The 23,055-nt window shown below is 51.1% G+C and overlaps 2 protein-coding genes across 3 annotated transcripts in view; one reads left to right on the forward strand and one right to left on the reverse strand.

Moving 5' to 3' along the window:
* Positions 1-10,084, reverse strand: part of SCARA3 (scavenger receptor class A member 3) — a 43,058-nt gene extending 32,974 nt beyond the window's left edge. Inside the window, exons 1-4 of the mRNA XM_049772631.1 lie at positions 10,065-10,084; positions 6,636-6,855; positions 6,330-6,568; positions 6,168-6,207 (exon numbers count right to left, since the gene is read on the reverse strand). Of these exons, the coding sequence (XP_049628588.1) occupies positions 6,168-6,207; positions 6,330-6,568; positions 6,636-6,855; positions 10,065-10,084 (519 nt within the window). The remainder of the gene's footprint in view (positions 1-6,167; positions 6,208-6,329; positions 6,569-6,635; positions 6,856-10,064) is intronic.
* CLU (clusterin) lies at positions 6,421-19,093 on the forward strand. 2 transcript variants are annotated; one of them, XM_049771925.1, is made up of 9 exons: positions 6,421-6,579; positions 10,513-10,657; positions 11,607-11,755; positions 12,707-12,877; positions 13,720-14,113; positions 16,909-17,022; positions 17,810-18,039; positions 18,621-18,796; positions 18,874-19,093. In XM_049771925.1, the coding sequence occupies exons 2-9, from the start codon at positions 10,546-10,548 to the stop codon at positions 18,881-18,883; spliced, it is 1,356 nt and encodes a 451-aa protein (XP_049627882.1). In that variant the 5' UTR covers positions 6,421-6,579; positions 10,513-10,545; the 3' UTR covers positions 18,884-19,093. The 2 variants fall into 2 exon arrangements, with proteins under 2 accessions (XP_049627882.1, XP_049627881.1); XM_049771924.1 differs by lacking the exon at positions 6,421-6,579 and adding an exon at positions 10,011-10,124.
* The last annotated feature ends 3,962 nt before the right edge of the window (positions 19,094-23,055 follow it).

A 23,055-nucleotide genomic window follows, 5' to 3' on the forward strand; every position in this document is an offset into this window, starting at 1 on the left:
CCCTTCTAATATTAGAGGTAAAGGCCACCAGAGGACCAGCAGAGGCTGCTAAGGGGTTGGTGTTACCAAAACCTCCAATCCCAGGGCACTTGGAGTGGCCAGGAATTATAAAAGGAAGTAATAGTTGGGCAATGCACTCTCCCTTTTCAAAAGCCCAAACAGTTGGTGCTGAAATGACAATGATTATTTCTTCAACATGATCAGAATCTACACACTGACATGAAGAGTGATTCCTTTTAAGAGTCAAACTGCTTCTTCCCAGGAACAGGCCTACAATGCCTCACAGGATCAGCCCCTATATGCCAGATTTTAATTTGTAGTGGCACCATGCCAGTGTTATGGTTATGGCATCAGGGCAGTGGATTTACAAGACACAACTTCCTACTGCTCATAGCTCTATTGGCCAGGCTGGGAAGGGAGGCTGCAGATGGGAGTGTCCCCTAATTCTGTGGGTTCTGGCTCCTTGTGCAGTTTCTCAAGACAGGATGATTGGGTAGCGGTCTCGAGAAAGCAGGTCCAGGAGAAATCCTGCAGTTTCTGCAAAAATGCCCTAATTCATCACAGTTAAAACATCTACGAGCTTGTGAAGCTCGGGACTACCTCTTCTCCAGTTTCTAGAGACAGGATTACCAGAGGAGTGGCAGTCTCTAGCCAATGGTATTTCCCTGTCACATCTTGGACAGGGTCCAAGGTCGTGCTCTTGAGAGGGTGGTACAAAGAGAGGCTGTGTATTCCCTGTGGAGAGAGGATGATCCATCCTGATTATCCTGAGCTTGTCTCCATACTGAATAAACTTCAGTAGCATGAATACGTACCTGTTGTTTAATTGAACCAAATCTTTTTGTTTGTTTTTGGGTCACACCTGGTGGCACTCAGCGGTTACTCCTGGCTCTGTGCTCAGAAATTGTTCCTGGAAGGCATGGGGGGGCCATATGGGATGCTAGGATTCAAATCACCATCCGTCCTGAATCAGCTGCATGCAAGGCAAACACCCTACCACTGTGCTATCTCTAATTGAACCAATTTTTCAACACACTTTTAGATATACCATGACAATCTCTCTCTCCCTCTTTTCCTACCTTTCCCTCCCTCTCCCACCTCTCCCTCCTTCCTTCCTTCTCTCTGTCTCTCTATTTATCTCTATCTCTCTGATAAGGTGCACGATTGCCTGTACCATCATTAGCATTCTCAAAGGCTATTTGTCTTATAAGGTGCTGTTGTGCTTTTTTACCTCCCATTTGTCTCTGGACTATATCCAGAAATTTTGCATAAGACTTGGAAACCCCATGAAAAATCCTCGTATAACTTCCTTTAAATTCAGCATCTCATCAATCTTTTCCCAAGCCCACAAAGGCTACCTTATGGATCTGCAGTAAGATAACAGGGGGCAGGATAGCTTTTTTTTCTTATGTCAATTCATTACCCTTTCCCAAACAACATCTCATAAGTCAATCAAACCTCTGAAATTTTCTTCCCAGAATGACCTAGGGTGTGGAGTTTTGTCTTAGCCTCATTACTAAGTCACATTTTCCTTTTGTGTGTGTGTGTGTGTGTGTGTGTGTGTGTGTGTGTGTGTGTGTGTGTGTGCCACATCTGGTAGTGCTCAGGGGTTACTCCTGGCTCTGCACTCAGAATTGCTCCTGGCAGACTCAGAGGACCACATGGGATGCTGAGAATCAAATCTGGGTCTGACCTGGGTTAGTTGCATGCAAAGCAAATGTCCTATCGCTGTGCTACCATTTTGGCTCCTAAACCACATTTTCTGCTGCATATATTGTGAAGGGCTTAGGTCGAGCTTAGCAATCACATGAAAATCTTGAGGATTTCAAAGCTCACTTGCCTTCCAGCCTGTGCAATATGGAGATGCTGGTCCATACAAGGCACAGTTCTTTTTAAACTGGCTGAACAAGTTCATATTCAAGCCTTCATAAGACGGAGGCTGATTATCCTCCAGATGGGTGTTTCTACTGAGCTGTATTTAGACTCTGAGTCCAAAGAGATAGTAGCTGGCTTGTCTCCCTCATCTGATGTACTAGACCTGGCAGATGGGGGTCTTTCTGGTCAGCAGTGAATGATAAATTATTGGTCCTGGGATGGCTTTAAATTCAAAAGTGTGTCACCACTGGGATAGTGCATCTACACTCCTCTTAAAATAAATTTTAGAGAGCATAGCATGTATATTTTGGTGAGAGAGATGTTGTGAATGCACCAGAATAACACAAAACCACCCAGTATATATGTTGCCATTCTGGTATTAAAGACATGGCACTTACAGTCCAGTAAAAGGGGACCATTTTGGTCTTAATCATACCAAGGGATCAATCCAGTCACCATCTATGGCGATGATCCACCCCTGACTCTGTACTCAGAAATGGCCCCTGGCAGGCTCGGGAGACCATATGGGATGCCTGAAATCGAACCTGGGTTCTTCCAGGGGTTGGCTGCATGCAAGGCAAATGTCCTACCTCTACGGTATCGCTCTGGCCCAAGAACCATAATTTTTATTAAGACCAAACCACCCCCAGGCAGGGGGAGGGAAGACTAAAGGCCTTTCTAGAAGTAGTTCTGCCTAGGTGAGTCATTGACATGTAAAGAGAGCAGGGAAGAGGCCAGAAGCCAGCTCTGTTTAAGATGAAACAAGTTGGGGCCTAAGAGATAGCACAGTGATAGGGCATAGGGCATTTGCCTTGCATGTAGCTGACCCAGGAGGGACCGACCCGGTTCTATTCCTGGCATCCCATATGGTGTCCCAGCCTGCCAGGGTCGATTTCTGAATGCAGAGCCAGGAGTAACCCCTGAGTGCCACTGGGTGTGGCCCAATAACAATCAATCAATAAAATAAAGTTAAAAAACCGGTGAAACAAGTTAGAAACCAACACCAGTCAGCTGGGGACCCCACTGAAGGCTGCTCCCCTAGACTGGGGAGGGCGGCTGATGGGCCATCCAAGAGAGTAACACTTGGTCCCTATTGTGTGGTACTTGGGATATTTTCTTCACCTCGTTTGTATCTTATAGGGTTAACTCATTGCTTTAGAAATCACAACAATACTTTACCTCTCAACATATATTATGACCCTAAATAAATTAGAAAACTATTAAGAGCTGGAGTGATAGTACAGTGAGGAGGATATTTGCCCACATACAACCCAGGTTTGATCCCTCGAACCACAAGGATTCTTTTTTTGTTGTTATAAAGTTTTTTTTTTATAATATCTTTATTTTAATACCTTGATTACAAATATGAATGTACAAGGGATCCCTAAGCATTGCCAGGACTAAGCCCTGAGCACTGCCAGGTGTGGCAGAAGAAAGAGAAGGGAAAAATAAATAAATAAAAATAAAAGAAAAAAAGCAAAATGTCGATGATATATGTTAAGTATTCTATATAAGCACATATATGTGTGACATTCTAAATATACTTATAAATATCCTTTTTTCTTTTGAGTTTTTGGGCCACTCCCAGCAGTGTTCAGGGATTACTCCTGGCTCTGTGTTCAGAAATCGCTCTTGGTAGGTTTGCAGGACCATATGGGATGCTGGGAATTAAACACAGGTCTGTTGGTGGGCCATGTACAAGGCAAATGCCCTACCGCTGTGCTATCACTCCAGCCCCTATTTATTTCTTTATTTATTTTACTGATTAAATTACTCTTATTTTTAGGCACTGTGGCTTACAGTTGTTCATAATGCAGTTATTTCTGGCATTCACCATTTCAATCAATACCAATCCCAACACTCATGTAACACCCTGATTGTTAGTTTTTCAACACCCCTAAGCATGCCCCTTGTCAGATATGAAAAATGGACTTAATTATTACTTTGTATGATGATGTGGTGATGAAATTATGGGGGGGGAACCTGCATTGAAAGAACATTTGCAGGGGGGCAGAGTGATAGCACACCCTGACCACCACCGGGTGTGGCCCATAAACCAAAACCCAAAAGATCATTTGCGAAACTTGTCATAATGTCTCTCAATGGGGAAATTCTTACCTTTTTTTTTTTTTTTTTTGGGTCACATCTGGCAGCACTTAGGTTCTGCACTCCTGGTTCTGCCTGCACTCAGAAATCACTCTTGGCAGGCTGGGTGTGTGGGGAGGAGGACCCTATGGGATGCTGGAGATCCAACCCCAGGCAGGTGCCCCCTGTTGTGCTGTCTCTGGAAGTGCAGGTGTGAGGAGGCCACTCCTATTCCTTTCCCTGCTGATTCCTCCTCCAAAGAGGATCTGGAGATGCAGAGCTGGGCTGCCTGTAGGACTCAGAGAATCTGGTCCTTTCCACCCAGCGCTTCTCTTAGCCCTTTTCCCACTGACTAAGTCCACTTTTCCTCTGCTGGTTCTTCAAGGCTGGAGTTTGAAATATACAGTTAGCACATAAGTCCTTGCCCTAGAACGGGAGGGACAGTGGCTGGGAGTGAAGGCTGTGTAGTCCCAGCAGGAAGATAAGGAAGGGGAGGCAGGGGCAGCAGGGGAGGGAGGGATGAGGTAGGGTAGAGGCAGTTCTGTAAAAATGTAGCATTTCTGGACAATGGAGCTTTCCAAAAAGGACCATAAAGCCCAGAGCTCAGCCTTTGATTCAGCTGGTTTTGTTGCTTTTTTCATTCCAGAACTCAGTCTGTCTCCCTGGGGTTAAGGCAGTGGTTCTCAATTATTTTCTGTCATGCCCCCCTAGGAAGAAGAAAACATTTTTCGTGCCCCCCCACGACTGTAAATAGTATCTTTATTAAAAAAAACTTTAACCTGCAAAGCAAAAATATATAAAATAATTTGAGCTGATTTTTCAATCAGAGGTGATGTCTGGATTAATGGCGACAATGAGCACATTTTGCAATGCATAGCTTTTCGAAGCGGGGTTTGAAGCGGGACACAGCAACTCTCAGCTCCAGAGACATACAGAGACATAAACACAGGGCTTAGTTTGTTATGACAGTGTTTGGCGAGGTCAAACTCCACCCCCCTTTACAGAGCCTCGCGCCTTCGGGGGGGGGGGCGCACCCACTATTTGATGACCACTGGGTTAAGGTGAAGGGGGAACTCAGAGATAATTTCCAGGTTCCTGGGTGATGATTTTAGGCCATAAATCCCAACTGGCAGGTTGGTCAAGTTGGCTGGAGCACTGGAAAGCCAGGCTGTCTTGGTCCTGGGGCTCAGGGATGTGCCTTAAAAGTTGTGAATAGACAAAAAGTGTGAATAGGGGGTCAGAGCCATAGCACAGTGGTAGGGTGCTTGTCTTTCACGCTAACAATCTGGGATGGGCCAGGGTTTGATCCCCAGCATCCCATATCCCATATGCCAGGAGCCATTTCTGAGTGCAGAACCAGGAGTAACCCCTGAGCACCACCACCGGGTGTGGCCCAAAATCCAAATAAATAAAATAAAAGTGTGAATAGTGGACCAGGAAGAGCACAGTGAGTAGATTACACAGCCTACCCAAGTTTGATACCTGGCATTCCATAGAGTCCCCTGAGCACTGCCAGGATTCCTGAGTTCAGAGCCAGGAGCATAACCTGAGCGACACCAGGTGTGTCCCCCCAAAAAACAAAAAACAAACTTAAAGTGTGAATAGGAAAAGATACTCCCATACATCTCTCCTCTTGGATCAGGGGCCCAGGTTAGTGACAGCTTTGTCCTTGAAAAGTATTTGTGTCTGCTAGAATTTCTTCAGAGAATGCGATGCAGTGGAAGGAAACCAGGGGCTGGGGGGTGGGGACACGTGGGGAAGAGAGAGAAAGAAAGAGAACTCCAGCAATGTCAGCTCCCTGCAAAGAACTGAGGACTAGTGAGGAATCCCCAAGCACTGTAGGCTGTGACCCCAAAACCTCTCCCCCAAGTTTCAAGGCTGTGACAGCAGCTCAGGGTCCCACTAGAAGGCCCCCCTCCTGAACTAGGGTCCCATGTGGGGGTGTCAAGGCAGGTGACTGTCCTCGTCAATCCCTTTCCCCATACTTGGCTACTTCTCAGAAATTTATTTCTATGATTTCTCTTTCCTCCAGGGCTTGGCCCACAGATCAGACAGTGGGGTGATTGCCCATCCGTGCAGGCCCCTCTGCGCCTGCCTTGGGCGTTCTATGCGTTTCCACTTAACTGCTCTTGCAATACATAGGCGCATTTCGTGTGTGTGTGTGTGTGTGTGTGTGTGTGTGTGTGTGTGTGTGTGTGTGTGTGTACCTTTAACACATCATTGCACCAGTAGGGGGTCTGTTTGGGGCTAGAGACAACAAGGAATGGCCCTTCAGACCCCGATACCACGGTGGGGAGCGCTGTCCCCCAACTCTGAGCTCGGGTGCTGAAAGACACTCCTGGTATGTGTCTGCATCTAACCCTGGAGACCTTGAGCTCTTCCGACGCGCTCTCTGGCGGCCTCGCCCAGCACTGCACCGGCCCGCGCCCCGTGCGTGCGTTGGGGTGCGCGCTTCCAGAAAGCTCCGGGTGCAATTCCCCAGCATTCTTGGGGCGTGACTCATGCAGGTTCTTAGCCAGCCCCCAAGGGGGTGTCCACCGCCAGCGCTATAAAGAGGGACGCCTCCTCTCAGCGCCCTGCACGCGGCGTCCGCAGGAGCAGCGCGCATCTGCAAGACCGGTGAGGGGTCCCCGGCTTGGGCGCAAGGGCGCAGGGATTCAGAGCCCCTGGGAGACCCAGGGCGCACGATCGGGGTGGTCGGGACGGTGGAGGACAATCGCTGCTTGTTTTGAAGGAAAGGTGGTGGTCCGGGTCCCTGGGTCGCTGCAGGGAGGAGCTGCAGGAGGGCAGGGCGCGCTCCTGGAGAGGCTACGCTGCTCCCCAGGCACCAGCAGGTGCAAGGAAGGCTTGCGCGGCCTTTGCAGAGATGGAGCCTGGGGAGCCGCGGCTGCGGGGCTGTAGAGGTGCAGAGGGGGAAGGTTAGCGGGCAGGGAGGCACCTAGAGCCGAAAGCCAGCCGAAGTGCCACCGGCCTGCTTGCCTTTCCTGAGTCATCCTGTTTGCTTGCTCGCTCGAGAGCCCTCTGGACTGTATGTTTCCAAGTGTCCTATTTGGATTGAAGTAGATGTTGGAGTCACCCAAGCCACAGCAGCTCTGAGCTTCTGAAATAAAGGGTGCCAGGAGGTAGAGCCAGGTCCAGGGGACATCTGATCCAGCTTCTGTCCTCTCTCAGCTGGTTTCCCGGAGCTCAGTACTGTCTCCTCCAGCTTCTCAAGTTCCCTAGAAAAAGGATTCGAATAGAAATGCTTGTGTAGCAAATAGGATCTGAATCAAAATGCTGCGAGTTAAGTCTCGTGGTCTTACAGAAGGCCTCTTGAAAAAATAAAATGAGGGGAGGGGAAATTGATGATGATTATTATGTATTTATTTTTTACAAAACAGAGAGGAGTATGTGAGAGAGAACCAACCGTGTTGGTTTGTCCTACATATATCCATCATTTTTTCCACCCCTGAACCCCGCTAGGAGTGACTCCCCTGAGCTCAGAGCCAGAACTCAGCCCTGAGCAGCATCAGGCATGGCCCAAATCCAAAGGAGCAGACAGGGGCAGAAAGGTGACTGGGGCAGAGCCCTGCCTCGCAGGAGAGAGACTCTCCGGTTTCCATCCTTGGTACCGCAAAAACAAATGAAAACTTATAGGGTTGGAGTGAGAGTGCTGCAGGCAGGGAGTGTACATTGCAGGCGGCCAACCAGGGTTAGATCCCTGGCTTCTCATAGGGTCCCCCGAGCACCGCCCGGAATGACCTCTGAGCACAGAGTCAGGAGTAACTCCTGAGCACTGCCGGGTATGGCTCCAAAACAAAAATAAAACAAAGCAAACAAAAAAGAACTTGGGGATTGGTGCCACCGCAGTGTGGCAAAGGCTCAAAGTAACAGTGAGCAAGTAAACCATGGATTGCCCAGTCTTGTTGACAACAGAGATAACTAACAGATATAATAGATATTACAGCCATAAGTGTGAGACTTTAAAGACTGTTGTGCGTGTTGGAGTGATAGCACAGTGACAGGGCGTTTGCCATGCACCTGGCCAACCAGGATGGACCCAGGTTTGATACCTGGCATCCCACATGGTCCCCCCCCCCCCCCAGAGCCTGCCAGGAGCAATTTCTGAGCACAGAGCCAGGAGTAACTCCTGAGCACCACCGGGTATGGCTCAAAAACAAAAAACAGGGGTGGGTGGTGGCGCTAGAGGTAAGGTGCCTGCCTTGCCTGCGCTAGCCTTGGATGGACCTCGGTTCGATCCTCAGGTGTCCCATATGGTCCCCTAAGCCAGGAGCGACTTCTGAGCGCATATCCAGGAGTAACCCCTGAGCATCACTGGGTGTGGCCCAAAAACAAAACAAAACAAAACAAAACAAAAAAAACAAAACAAACAAACAAAAAAACAACCCAAAAACCAAAAAACAACACAAAAAGAGACTGTTTTGCTGGGGCTGAAGAGATAGCACAGCAGTAGGATGTTTGCCTTGCAAGCAGCTGATCCAGGATGGACAGTGGTTCGAATCCTGGCATTCTAGATGGTCCCCTGAGCCTGCCAGGAGCAATTTCTGAGCACAGAGACAGGAGTAACTCCTGAGCACTTCTGGGTGGGATCCAAAAATACAAAAAAAAAAAAAAAAAAGACTATGGTGCAAAAGGCTAGGAAGTGAGCTTGTGGGCTTTGCACACCTTTTGGTCCCAGGTTCCATTCCCCAGCTCTGCTTGGTACCTTCCACCCCCAGCCAGCAACACCAGGAATAGCTTGTGAGCTCTCAGCAGGAGAGTAACCCAGGAACATTTCAAGTGTGGCCCTCCCCACTCCCCCAAAGGAAATAAATACAATGTATGTTGAATCTGCAAATTAAAAATTGGAGGTGGGGTAGACTGCAAGGGGCTGTGGATAGAAAGAAAATAGAATTATGCAGAAAATGGGAGAGGGCGGAAGAGATAGCACAGTGGGCAGAACGCTTGCCTTGTATATGGCTCACCTGGGTTCAATTCCTGGCATCAGCCTTTGCTCACCAGGAATGATTCCTGAGTGCAGAGACAAGAGGAGCCCTGAGCACTGCTGGGTATAGCTCCCAAACCAAAAATAAAGCCCCAGAAAATAGAAGTGGAGAGGGTCACTCTATTCTTTGCCTCTGAGTGAGGAGAGGAGGTTGTACCCATCTGAAAGTCTCAGCCTCTGTTTCTGGGGGGACAGACCCCTCTGAGGAGCTTCAGTCTTTGAGCTCCATGACCTCCCCACGGCCCCCTCCACCTGCTTCAAGTTCCAAGAGTGAAGTGGTAGCCCAGCCAGACCAGCAGAATGGCCTTGGCACAGCTCCTGAGTTCGTCCTGGGCACCCTGGCCAGGGACAAGCATGGCACTGAGGGAGCTGGGTCAGTGGCCTTGGACAGTCCATGTTAGTGCCACCTGCCAGCCTGGTGGAAAAGGCAGTTTCCAGATGGGCAAAGGGAACGCAGCAGCTGACTCAGGCACAGGCAGTGTCTGCTCATGCCTCCATCCCTCTGTCCTTTCATCTGTTTGTTCATTCCTCAAAGTCTCTGTCCCTTCCAAGCCTGCTATCCCCTTCACACACATACCCCAACATTCAAAATGGCTTGTCAGTGGCCCCATTTCAAAGGAGCCTTGAGACTCAACCAGAGTCTTCTGAGACCTACTACTGTTTCTCTGTCTCCCTCTGAGAGAGCCTTGGTGGCCCATTTGACAGAGAGAGAAACCGAGGCAGGGCCTGGGTGTCCAGAGAGAGAGGACCTGGACGGGTTGGGGACTCAGAGCTGCAGGCCCTGAAGACCTGGGGTCATGATCCCCAGCCGGAGATGGGTGGGCCACAGGGCTCCCCAGTTCGGTTCCTGTTCCCTGGTTTTGGCCTGCTTCCTGCAATGGCCCTGGGGCATGCAGATAAGAGGGGGAGGGCTGCCCTGCAACTTCTGGGAAGGTCTCTGTGGTTGTGTAAGACTTGGGCCCTGCTGGACACCAGCTCTGGTGGCAGAGCCCCAGCTTGGCACAGCCCCCCAGGGCTTGGCTGCAGGACTAGCCCTGAGAAAGGAACCTTACAAGCAGGGAGCCGTCCTTTAGGGAGCACTCAGCCGTAGGGGCCTCACCCCGACTCCTTCCTGCCTCACCCCCGCATTCTGTTCTCCATGTTGGACCTGCCAAGCTGGGCAGTCGGCCCGCTGAGAAAGGTTCAGGGGTGCTGGGACTGACTGGAGCTGCTCCCAGCAAGATGGTCAGAGGGGAAAGAAGAGGAGAGAGAGGAGAAGGAGAGGAGAGAGAAGAAGAGGGAAGAGGCGGGGGGATAGAGAGGCAGAAGGGACAAGGGGGCAGGAGGACTAGCCTGAACTCTCCGTCTGTCCATCCAACTGTGATCCCAGCCCCTGTCTATCCGTCTGTCTGTGACCCCAGCCCCTGGCCCATCCTGTGGACTCTGTGCCGCCCCCAACCTCCCCCACCCTTCTGGCTGTGGCATCTTTTCTCCGTTTCCCGGGGGATAAGGGGGCGGTGGCCAGGCCAGTGCAAGGCCCTGCTTTGGAAGCGGCCGTTTCCATGGAGTATCCTGTTCTGAACCAACAGAGCCTGCAGGATTCCAGAACCATCCGAGGCACCATGAAGTCGCTGCTGCTTCTTCTGGGGCTGCTGCTCTTGGGGTCACCAGGGCAGGGCCGGGACAGTGAGCAGGGACTGGCCAGCCAGGAGGTGTCGGACAAGGAGCTGCAAGGTGAGTGGGGGCACCACGTAGGGCCAGGATGTGCTTCTCTCTGCTGTGCCAGCCTAGGGTGGCACTGTCCCTCAGACTCCTTTTGGGGCCCTCCAGCTCTGGGTTTACTGATTCCAGAACTTTCAGACGCCTTCAGCCCTGCCCACCTGCTGTTGGCATTTCCTTGGTCTGGCTCAGACGTTCTGTGGAGGTTCAGCATTAGCCTGTGGGTGCCTTCGAGAACGTGTTGTGTTGAGGGGGGTACTTTGGCGCTTTCACAGTACTTTTCCATGGCCTTCCCCTGCCCCTGTTCCCTGGGGTTCTGTGATGGCAGGAGGGGACAGATCTACTGTTCCAGGTCACATGTGGCAGCTGAGAAGGCCAATGGCCTGGGCTGAGCTTGGGAAAGTCTTGGGTCCACAATCACATTGACACATTTTACAACCATTTTACACTTGTCAAATGGACCTATTGGCCAACGTGCCTTCTTCTGCCTCCCCCTGCTTTTTTTGTTTTGTTTTGTTTTTAGAGCCTCACTTGGTGTTAATCAGGGGTTAATCCTGTCTCTGCACTCAGGAATCACTCCTGGCAGGCTCAGGGGACTCTATGGGATGCCGGGAATCAAACCCAGATCAGCTGTGTGTAAGGCAAATGCTCTCCCAGCTGGCCTATCGCTCAGCTCCTTGCTCCCTTTTTCTTCTTTTGGAATGTTCTGCTCATGCTCCAACCCTGTGGGTTCCACCCTCTCTAGGGTGTACCCGAAATCTGATGACTTGGGTGAGAGGATGAGGATGCAGAAATCCCTCAAATGGGGACCTAGGCCATGCATAGGCTTCTCAGCCACCCACCCACCCCTGGACCCTCTTGGGCTGTATTCGAGGCCGATTCTTTCTGCCCTCACTGCCCTGCTCTGTCTCTCCCTCTCTCTCTTTCTCTGTTGTCTCTCTGTCTCTGTCTATCTCTATCACAGAAATGTCTGCCCAGGGCAGTAAATATATCAATAAGGAGATGAAAAATGCCTTCAAGGGCATGAAGCAGATGAAGAGCCTCATTGAGAAGAACAATGAGGAGCGGAAGGCTCTGCTGGACGAACTGGAAGAGGCCAAGATGAAGAAGGAGGTGATGCAGCTGGGCCTGCAGAGGGAGTGGGGGTCCCCCAAGATCGTCCAGACTTTCCCTGCTCACCCAAAGGACAAAGAAGGGCACAGGGAAGGTTTCTTTGCTCTAGAGCCTCAAAGTGGGGAAGCCCAGGGTTAGCTGCAGGCTCTGGAGGGGGTCTTGGGACCAAGGTCCCAAGATCATTCCTTGTTTCCTGTAGGCTTCTTGGGGGTGGGTTCAGAGCAGATTCCTGGGTCTGTGGGATTTGGGGGTGCTGGCAAGTTGGGGTCGGTCTGCTGCTGGAAGCTGTCCTCTGCCAAAGGCCCAGTTACACTAGAAAAATGAGATTTGGGCTAGAGCAATAGCACAGCAGGTAGGGTTCTTGCCTTGTGTGCAAATGATCCAGGTTTGATCTTTGGCATTCCATAGGGTCCCCTGAGCCTGGCAGGAGTGATTCCTGAGTGCAGAGCCAGGAGTAACCCCTGAGCATAGCTGGATGTGCTCCCCCCCAAAATAGAGAAATAAGATGCAGGGGGCAGAGAGATGGTCCCCATGCTATGGTGCTTGCCTTGCATGCTACTGACCACAGCCTGATCTCCAGCTATCGAGTCCCCTAAGTCCTACTGGGAATGATCCCAGAGCACAGAGCCAGGAGTCATGTCTGAGCACTTGTCAGCTGTAACTCCAAACCAAAACAAATACATTTTTTAAAATGTGGGGAGCCTTTGGAAATTTGACAGGATTTTTGTACACAGAACACTTATAGGGAATGAGCCAGCGCCCTGAGAGGCAGCATTTCAGGGTCTTGGAGACATGGGGTGTTGCCAGCGAGAGAGGTAGAGATGGTTCATATGGGAGGCATAGTGAGGAGTGCAGAGTTGGGCTGGGGTGACCATGGGTGGCCATAAGCAGGACAGGCGGCTCTGGGAGGTGATGTGGGCTGGGCTGAGCTACTTGTGTGCCCACCCACAGGATGCCCTCAACAGCACCAGAGAGTATGAGGAGAAGCTGAAGGAGACCCAGGGCATGTGCAACGACAGCATGTTGGCCCTGTGGGAGGAGTGCAAGCCATGCCTGAAGCAGACCTGTATGAAGTTTTACGCGCGTGTTTGTAGGAGTGGCTCCGGCGCAGTGGGCCAGCAGGTGAGGCACGCTGCAGGATGACCGAAGAACCTGGGTGCATGCTCCATGAGCTGCTGGTGTAGATCCTCTGGCCAGGGTGGCTCTGGTTCTGACACAACCAAACTAGGCATGTTCCCATCTCCCACATCTTCCCTGGGTGCAACCTTGAGCTGGAAAGTATTCTGTGCAGTGCCCAGCACTCTATTGTCCAGAGCAGAGGCTTTTTCATTTCCTGTGTCTTGATCTCCACCCACCTTGCACGCATATTGGTAACCCCACCCCAGAAGTCTCAATTGCAAGCAGGTTGGGGGAGGTCCTTTGAGGCCTGGGAAGGGGTTCAAGTCCCTGTTCAGGTGCCATTATATTGAATTAAATCCTCAGGTTTAAACACCAGGACACTGGAGAGACGCAGGTCTGGAATCGAATGGCAGTCAGGAAAATAATTCATACACACACAAATGGAGAGAGAAAAGATTTTCAGAAGTTCCCCCACTTTTGCCCTTAGCTCCCAAAATGCAGCCAGCTCCAAGAAGGTCCAGAAACCAAGAGGGAGACTTCCTCTCCATCTGAGTATTTAATCTGAGGGAATTTTGGCCACACCTGGAGGTCTCAACACCAATCCAAGGTGCTCATTCAAAGGCATTTCCAACTAATGAGTAACAAGGCATCTACTGAGTGAGATAGAAACAGATCAATCCTAGTAATTCCATACTTTGAGGTCTGGGAAGGAGGCTCTTGGTCACCCATGTTCTCTAAGGTTTGTGTGTGGCGGGGGGATCTTGGAAATCCCCACACAGGGCTGGGCTGCAGGGTTGGGCTGTCCCCAAACCTAAACGCTCGCCCCTGTGTCCATTTGACCACAGCTTGAGGAGTTCCTCAACCAGAGCTCGCCCTTCTACCTGTGGATGAACGGGGACCGTGTGGACTCATTGCTGGAGGACGAGAGGCAGCAGGCACACGAGCTGGACATCATGCAAGACAGATTCCACCACACATCCAGCCTCCTGGACTCGCTCTTCGCTGACTCGCTCTTCACCCGCGAGATGCCCGAGCCTCACTTCTTCAGGCCCTTCGGCCACCGGCACCACCGGCCATCGTTCTTTGGGTCCAGCTCGCGCGTGGTCCGCAGCCTCCTGCCGTTCCACCACTTCGAGCCATTCAACTTCGACAGCATGTTCCGGCCTTTCCTGGAGATGATGAATCAGGTGCAGCAAGCCATGGAGACGCAGCTGCATGAGAGCCTGGAGCACCTGCCAGGTCAAACAGGGCGGGCAGGGGACAGGAAGCAGCTGTCTGGGTAGCCAGATGGGAGCAGGAGCCCCGAAATATTCCCCTTCGTTCCCTCAGCCACTCCCAGAGCGCACATTCAGGACAAAACTTGAAGATGAGGGCTGGAGGGCATTTGTCTTGCATGTGGGAGACCCAGGTTTGATCCATGGCATCCCATAGGGTTCCCCGAGCCTGTCAGGAGTGATTTTTGAGTGCAGAGCCAGGAATAACTCCTGATTACTGCTGAGTGTGGTCCCCAAACAAAAAAAGAAAGAAAGAAAAAAATGAAAACTTGAAGGCAGAAGCAGAGTCGTGCAGGCTTCTTAAGCCGATTGCGTGAGTACAGCAGGCACTGACCCTGCAAACTGGGTATCCTGTCACTTATCTGCCCCCTAAATGGCAGGTGTGATAGTGACACTAGGTCCCTGGCCACCCCAGGGACCCTCTGAGGGCTCTGAATTCCTAAGGTGGTCCTGTGAAGTAACCAGAGCCCATATCCTGGCCCGGAAAGCTGGAACATGACTTTGCCTTGTTGATCTGCTTAAAGTCATTCTCTGAACTGTCATGAGTGAGGCCTGGACTATACTTACTCATTGATCTCTTGAGTTGGGGGCCTCACTGGACTGTGCTCAGCTGTACTCCCAGCACTGTGCTCAGAGCCTCCTCCTAGCAGGCTCAGGGAACCTTTTTGTTTTGTTTTGTTTTTGTTTTTGGGCCACACCCGGTGGTGCTCAGGGGTTACTCCTGACTGTCTGCTCAGAAATAGCTCCTGGCAGGCACGGGGGACCATATGGGACACCGGGATTCGAACCAACCACCTTTGATCCTGGATCGGCTGCTTGCAAGGCAAACGCCACTGTGCTATCTCTCCGGGCCCTCAGGGAACCTTTTGGGGTGTCCAGGATCAATCCCAGTTTTTCTATGTGTAAGGCAAGTGTCCCAACCACTGTACTTTCCCTCTAGCCCCTACACTCATACTTTTATTCATTTATTCATTTCCCATTTCTGTGTGAGGTGCTGGGTTTGCAATGCCATTATTCCCCATTCTCAGAGCCACCAACACAGCCCATAGAAGCTCAGTTCCATGGGTGAAATCTCCAATTCTGGAAGCTTTTAAACCAGTGCTTTTATTTTTATTGTCATTATTATTATTATTTTATTTTTGTGCCACACCTGGCAGCACTCACAGGTTATTCCTGGCTCTGCACTCAGAAATTACTCCTTGAACAGAGGTGTAGGGCGTTTGGGACCTGGGTTCAATTCCCGGCATCCCATATGGTCCCTCGAGCTCTGCCAGGAGCTATTTCTGAGTGCAGAGCCAACAGTAACAAAACAAAAAATGAAATTATTCCTTGCAGGCTTGTTGGGGGACACTATAGGATACTGGGGATCGAATCTGGTTCAGTTGTGTGCAAAGCAAATGCCCCACCCATTGTGCTATTGCTCTGGACCCTAATAATTTTTTAAAATGGAGTCAGCGTGAAATCTACAGTTACATTTTCATGATTGAGATGCAGCCATACAATGTGCCAAGACTCGTCCCTTCACCAGTCCCCGCTAGAACTTTCCTTTCTTTCATTTTTTTTCCTCCTTTTTTTTTTTTTTTTTGGTTGTGGGCCACACCCTGTGACTTAGGGGTTTCTCCTGGCTATGTGCTTAGAAATTGCTCCTGGCTTGGGGGACCATATTGGATGCTGGGGGATCAAACCACGGTCTATCCTAGATCATCTCGTGCAAGGCAAATGCCCTACCGCTGCACTACTGCTATGGTCCCTTTTTTCCTCATTTTTAATATGACACTGTGATTTACAAAGTTGTTCTTTTTTTAGTTTTTGGTTTTTGGTTTTTGGGCCACACCCGGCGGTGCTCAGGGGTTACTCCTGGCTGTCTGCTCAGAAATAGCTCCTGGAAGGCATGGGGGACCATATGGGACACCGGGGATTCGAACCAACCACCTTTGGTCCTGGATCGGCTGCTTGCAAGGCAAACGCCACTGTGCTATCTCTCCGGGCCCCTACAAAGTTGTTCTTAATTCAGATATTCCAGGCATTAAATTTTCCAACACCAATTCCACCAGTGTAACCTTCTCTCCACCACTGTCCCCAGTTTCCCATCCACCACCATAACCACCAAACCACTATTTTTATTTTATTATTATTATTATTAAATATTGGCATTCCCCTCAATGTTTATTATGACACTGTGATTTGCCAAGTTGTTCCTAATACAGTGTTTGAGGAATTAAATATTTAGACATCAGTCCATCGCCAGTATTACCTTCCTTTCATCAGTGTCCCGTTGTCCCTTCATCATAGGCTGCATCCTTGCATGCACAAACAAAAATACAAGCCAGTACTTTTTTGGTTTGTTTTTGGGCCACACCCAGTGATGCTCAGGGTTTACTCCTGGCTCTGCACTTAGCAGTCACCCCTGGCAGCACTCAGGGGACCCTATAGAATTGCTGGGAATCAAACCCAGGTCGGCCTCATGCAAGGCAAATGCCCTCCCTGCAGTGCTAGTACTTTGTCCCAAGCCAGTGCTGGGAAAGCTAGTCCCTCCACCTTTCCTGGCAGAAGTGGGCAGCCTGAGTGGGCACCTGGGTGTATTTGGCAATGGCCAGGGAGCGTGGAAGGGTCATCTGGTGGTGACCACCTGCCAGGGTGCGAGCTGACCTGCTGGGGGAGAAATGATCATCTGTGTGTAGAGCCATCTTCGAGGAGCGAGGGAGCTGGGATCCCTGTCTCTGGCTCTGAGGTAGCCCAATTCACTCTTCTTTCTCTCAGAAACCTCAGAAGGTGGCAACAACCGGACTGTGTGCAAAGAAATCCGCCATAACTCCACAGGGTGCCTGCGGATGAAGAACCAGTGTTCCAAGTGCAGGGAGATCCTTGCTGTGGGTGAGTGAATGCAGGGGTTTGCAGGAGCCCCTCGTCCATTGGGGAGGTGTGGAGAGACGGGGCTAGTCACAGAGTCTGGAGAAGATAAAGGTGAATCTGCAGGTGCAGTCTGGCGCATGTATACACGACAGTCTCAGCAGTGCTCAGCAGTCACTCCTGGCTCTGTGCTCAGGAATCACTCCTCACAGACTTGGGGGATGGGCAGGGATGGCAGGGATCAAATCCAGACCAGCTATGTCCAAGGCAAATGCCCTCACCACTGTGTTATCACTCCAGCCCCCTTGGTTTCAATTTTGGTTAGAAAAAAATAAATTTTGTGTCTGAAGAAGAGAGTACAAAGGGGTAAGGCACTTGCCTTGATGCAACTGACCTAGGTTTGTTCCCTGACACCCCTTATAATCCTCTGAGCCTGCCAGAAAGGTTCCTGAGAACAGAACCAGGAGTAAGCCCAGAGCACCACAGGGTATAGTCCAAAAAACAAACAAACAAAAACCAAGAACAAATTTGTGACCATGGTAGCAGGTGAGACTGTGTCAGCCTCTGCAGATAGGCAAAGGGTCTCCATGCTGGCCTCCTCCCATCTCTGCAGCTGACACTGATGGGCTCAGGGATACCAAAGAACCAGGCTCCAGGCCTGAGTCCTCCCGCTCCGGAGTGTGGGCCCAACCTCTGAGGAGCAAGGGGTCTTGCCCCCAAAGCCAGAGCAGGTGCTATGGGGCCCCCAGCTGGGCATACATCTCCCCCTCCATACCCTGCTGACCCTCACCTTCTCCCTGCCACCCCCCAGACTGCTCGGCCAGCAACCCTGCTCAGGAGCAGCTGCGCCAGGACCTCAGGACCTCACTGCTGATGGCTGAGAAGTTCTCCCGACGCTATGACCAGCTGATGCGCTCCTATCAGCAGAAAATGCTAAGTGGTTCAACCATGCTGAAGCAGCTGAACCAGGAGTTCAGTTGGGTGTCCCGGCTGGTCAACTTCACGCAGGGTGATGATCAGGAGCTCCTGAAGGTCACCAAGGTGAGCAGAGCCGTGGGGGGCATGTGCGGGAAACAAAAATATGTGTGTATGGATGCTCCATAGTCTAGTAAGTGGGACGCTTGACCGGGAAGGGCAATGGGGGTCTGGTGTGATGGTTGGTCCCATGCAAGGGAGCAGAGCTGGCTGGTGTGTTCCTTGGACATTGGACCCTTAAATTCTGTCCCCTGCGTGGCCCAGACTAACCACGCGAATTGTTACAGCCCATGAATGGATGCGCCATTTGCTGCTGACATGCTGGGCTTTGTCCTAAGCTGTGAATCTTAGAGGCCTTTGAGGCTGCACCTAGTTGTGCTTTTGGGAGTGGGGTGGGGATCTAGGCAGTGCTGTGGATTGAACTCAGGATCTCACACCCGCTAGACACGCACCCAAGCTCTGGATGGCTCTTGCCCTCTTCCCTCCCATTTTCTTTTCAGTAGTTTCCAAAAGGGACAGGCTTGGAAAAGGTGGGTTCTTGGTGGGGACCCTTCACCTTGACTCAGTTTATCTGTAGCGACGACAGGCACCTGGAACGAGGGCTCAGCCCTTGTTTCACGGTGGTTGTTCCCTCTGCCCCTTCTTAGGTGAATTCTCAGGCGCCCACCGTGGATGGTGTGGGCGGAGCCACCTTGGTAGACCTGAAGCTCTTTGATTCGATGCCCCTTACTGTGGCCATCCCAGACTCTGTCCCCAGGAGGAGCCCCAAGTTCATGGAGATAGTGTCCGAGAAGGCCTTGCAGGAGTTCCGGCAGCAGGAGCGGTGAGCAAACGAACGAGCGAGGGAGGGAGTGAGGGAGGGATCCAGCCCAACTAGTCTCACTGGCCCCTTGTTTCCAGGGTGGAATGAGACGATTCACTGCTTCCCAGAGAAAGGGGCGTCGCCTAAACCCTGCTACTGCTCCCCCAAGACAGCCCTGGACACTCAGACCATGCAGTCTGTCCGTCTGTCCCTGCTCCACGTCTGACACATCCACACTTACACCTGCTGTCCGCAGGAACACCCCCTGCGGGCACTAATCCCAATAAAGTTGCCTGTAGAGCCCAGAGTTAACCTGGACTCTTGTTTCTGTTGTCTATAAGTGTACCCTTTCTTTGTTGGAGTTGGGGGGGGGGTGAAGAAGAGAAGAAAGAGCAGAGGAGGGGCCTTGTGGTGGAGACAGTGAAGAGGGTGGCATCCACATTTCCACCAGTCACCTCATGGGGCCAGAACTGTAGCACAGCAGGGAGGACATTTACCTTGCACACCCGGATTCGATTCTTGGCATCCCATAGGGTCCCCCGAGCCTGCCAGGAGCGATTTTTGAGTGCAGAGTCAGGAGTAACCCCTGAGTGCTACCAGGTGTGGCCCAAATACCAAAAACAAAACGCAAATCACCTCAGACTTTTCTAAAGGCCTCTTTCTGGAAAAACTCAGATAAAGTTTCTGGAACATTCTCTCTCTCTCTCTCTCTCTCTCTCTCTCTCTCTCTCCCCCCCCCCCTCTCTCTCCCCCCCTCTCTCTCTCCCTCTCCCTCTCTCTCTCTCCCTCTCCCTCTACCTCCCTCCCTCCCTCCCTCCCTCCCTCCCTCTCTCTCTCTCTCTCTCTCTCTCTCTCTCTCTCTCTCTCTCTCTTTGCCAAAGTGACAACATAGCACATAGGGCATTTGCCTTGCACATGACTAACTTGGGTTCGATCCCCAGCACCCAATCTGGTCCCTAAAGTACCACCAGGAGTGGTATTTGAGCACAGAGCTAGGAGTAATCCCTGCGGGCCGCTGGGTAAGGTTCAGCCCCTTCCAAAGGAGGAGTCTCTGTTTCCTACTTAGGGATAAAGTGGGGTGAAAAGGGGGTAAGGAGAAGTCTTTCATTTTTGGTTTGATTTTTGTTTTGTTTTGATTTACTAAGGGTTCACTCCTGGCTCTGTGCTCAGAGAGCTCACTCCTGGCTCTCTGTTCGGGGCTCAGTCCCAGCTGGTCTTAGGGGACCCCATGGGGTCCAGATATGGAACATGGGTTGTGCTGTTTCTCTAACTCCAGGAACTCTCCCTTAGGCAAACTCTCGTCCTCTAAAGATAAGAGGAACCTCTGTTTTTTTGGGGTTTTTTTTGTTGTTGTTATTTGTAAGAACTTGGGGTCCTTGAGGAACCTTCTGGATATAGTTTGTCCACTATGGAGCCAGAGAGGCTTGACCTCTGACCTTTGCAAGATTTTCTCCTCTGCTGGTTTTTTTGTGCTGAGGAATTCAGGACTTTGCGGGTGGTATAGCCTGGTCGCAGTATCCATTGCTGCCAGCAGGTGGCGCGCAGCAACCCATCTTAAAGGGCTGAGAGAGAGAGACAGACAGAGACAGAGACAGAGACAGAACAGAGAGACAGAGACAGGAGACAGAGAAGAGGAGAGGAGAGAGAGAGGAGAGGAGACTTGTGCATGCGTGTGTATGTGCGTGTGTTTCTGTGTGGCCAGCTAAGTCCACGTTTAAATTTAAACAATGGAAATGTTGTGCACATGATGCCCTATCATTAGCAGTTTTGTAAATCAATCTGGTTCAAATCTCTGGGCATCAGTTAAAGAACTGAGCTTGTAATTACATATAGTATGACTGCCACACGTCATATTCCAGGGATTATTTGCATTTCGAGTGACTTCCAGAACCACCAGATTCGGGTATTGGTCTCTGTGCTCCCAAGTGGTACTCAGAGGGGTTGGGCCCCCTCCTTGGAGATTCCAGGTTAGATGGTGGTTCCATGCTGGGGACCACCAGGGCCACAGCTGGTGCTGCTCAGGGCCTGGATGCTGCACTCAGAGATGCCGAGGTGGGGAGGAGGGGGGGAAGAGAGATCACAGTGGGGAGAGCATTTGCTTTGCACACATAAACCTGGGTTAGACCCCCAACATCCCATGGGGTCTCACAAGTCTACCAGGAGAGATTCCTGAGTGCAGAGCCCGAGTGTTTTGGGGATGTGACCCCCAAAAATGAGATTCAGGGCCACATGCCTTAGGAGACCAACCCAGAAAGGTGCAGGCCAGGCGGTACCTTAACTCCTGCACTGTCTCCCCAGCCTCTGATTCTCTACTGGGGGGTGGGATTGGGCCACACTAAAAGATATTCAGGGGTTACTCTTATCTCTAGATTCAGGGAATACTCGTAGTGGGTTCATGGGACCCTATGGGTGCCTGGGATAGAACCTGGTCAGCTGAATGAAAGGCAAGCACCCTCCCCACTACTCTTATTCCAGTCTGATTATTATTTTTTTGTGGGTGGGTGTCAGGTCATATTTGGGTCTCGGGTCATGTCTGGGTCTCCCTCCTGGCTCTTGGTTCAGGATTCACACCTGGTGGGGCTGGGGGGGTGGTGGCTAGTTAGTGCAGGACTGGAACTCACTTCAGCTGTGTGCAAGGCAAATGCCCTCCCTGCAGTCCTGCTGTTGGAACCTGAATTCTGAACAAGGAGGGACGCCATTTTTTAAAAGCCGCATGGCAGGCTTCTTCTTAGGTTCTGAGCAGGGAGAGAAACCATTTTGTAAGGACCACATGCTGTAGGCTACATGCTGGGCCTTCACAAAACTATTTCCATAGACTCTGCTCCATACCAGGTAGGCTGTCAGGGAATACAAGGGAGCAGTAGGAAGGTACCCCTAGACAAGAGCCAATCATCAGAAAGCTGGAACCTCCCTATATCCCTTCCCTATATAATCTTCCTCATGACCTGAGCGGGGTTCATCTCCTTCGGTTGATAGCCCTAGCTGGCAAGGCTGGGGGATCTTGTTGGCAGATGGATTAAAGTATTAAACTTTATTCCAGTTGTGTGGTCTCTTCCTTCTACTCTGGAACCCTACACTGCAAGCATTCTTTATTTCTTTTAAAACAATGGTCTTGAAGTTTCCGCACCATCTTTTTGAAAAAAGCAGCCTAAAGCAGACTCTGGGGTGTTCAGGGACCCCTCTCTCCATGCTCTTTCTATTCCTGCACCCAGGTCTCCAGGCTAAGGAAGGAGCTGGGGAGGGCCTCCCACATAGTCGAGGGCTCCCAGCCTTTTCTCTGCCAGTCCCCCAATTGGCTTCTGAATAAGTCCCTTTGTGCTCAGAATTCCTGCTTCCTTTTCTCAGAGGTCAGAAAGGTCAACGATTAACCCCCAGCTGTTGGTAATCCCCTTCTGGAATTTTCCAGAAAAACCCCGGGGTCATGAGGACAAAGGCCTGGGAGCCACTCCTCCTTGAGGGGCCCAGGACGTAGCCTGAGTCTGCCCACCAGCACCTCTTTTTTTTTTTGTTTGTGTTTTTGTTTTTGGGTTACACCCAGCGGTGCTCAGGGGCTACTCCTGGCTGTCTACTCAGAAATAGCTCCTGGCAGGCACGGGGGACCATATGGGACATCGGGATTCGAACCAACCACCTTTGGTCCTGGATCGGCTGCTTGCAAGGCAAACACCACTGTGCTATCTCTCCGGGCCCCACCAGCACCTCTTATTGGCCAGTTTAGTATGGGGAACCTGGGACTCGGGAGAGTGGACAGCCCAGTTCTTTCCCCAGCGACAGAACCTTCTAAGCTAGAGTTTCCTGGGGGTGAGCCATGTTCTTCCTCCGCAGCACAGCTCCCCCCAACCTGCAACCCTGCACCCCATCATTCCCATTGGAGAAACCCCCCAGAACTGCTGCCGCCAACAGCTGCCACCAAGGGCACCCAGGTGTTGCTTTGGCTGCAAGGTCTGACCTTGAGGAAGTTGGGGAGTCTTAGGATGGTGGGTCACCTAGTACTGGCCCACCCCTCTACTAAGCCCCACTACCCCTTCACCTTATGTCTTCTGGGTCCTGCTCAGGCCAAGGGCCAAGTGGACTTGGCCTGTTTGAGGTTACCCCACCAGGACACGTCTAATGAGTAGTGTATGGTCTGGGGGTTCACATCTATCTTAAACTTTTATATAAGTTTTTGTTCATTTGGGGGTCACACCAGTGGTGCTCAGAGCTTGTTCCTGGCTCTGTGCTCAGGGATCACTCCTGAAGGAGCTCAAGGCATCCTAGGCAGTGGCAGGGATGGAACCTGG

This window comes from Suncus etruscus, chromosome 4 (genome assembly GCF_024139225.1).
Source record: "Suncus etruscus isolate mSunEtr1 chromosome 4, mSunEtr1.pri.cur, whole genome shotgun sequence".
Taxonomy (NCBI): domain Eukaryota; kingdom Metazoa; phylum Chordata; class Mammalia; order Eulipotyphla; family Soricidae; genus Suncus; species Suncus etruscus.

Bases quoted from the DNA above. Each gene is read 5' to 3' on its own strand.
- CLU (XM_049771924.1), top strand. From the start codon at position 10,083: ATGTTGGACCTGCCAAGCTGGGCAGTCGGCCCGCTGAGAAAG. The intron at 14,114-16,908 runs GTCAAACAGGGC...TCTTTCTCTCAG, and splicing joins GAGCCTGGAGCACCTGCCAG to AAACCTCAGAAGGTGGCAAC. The intron at 17,023-17,809 runs GTGAGTGAATGC...GCCACCCCCCAG, and splicing joins CAGGGAGATCCTTGCTGTGG to ACTGCTCGGCCAGCAACCCT.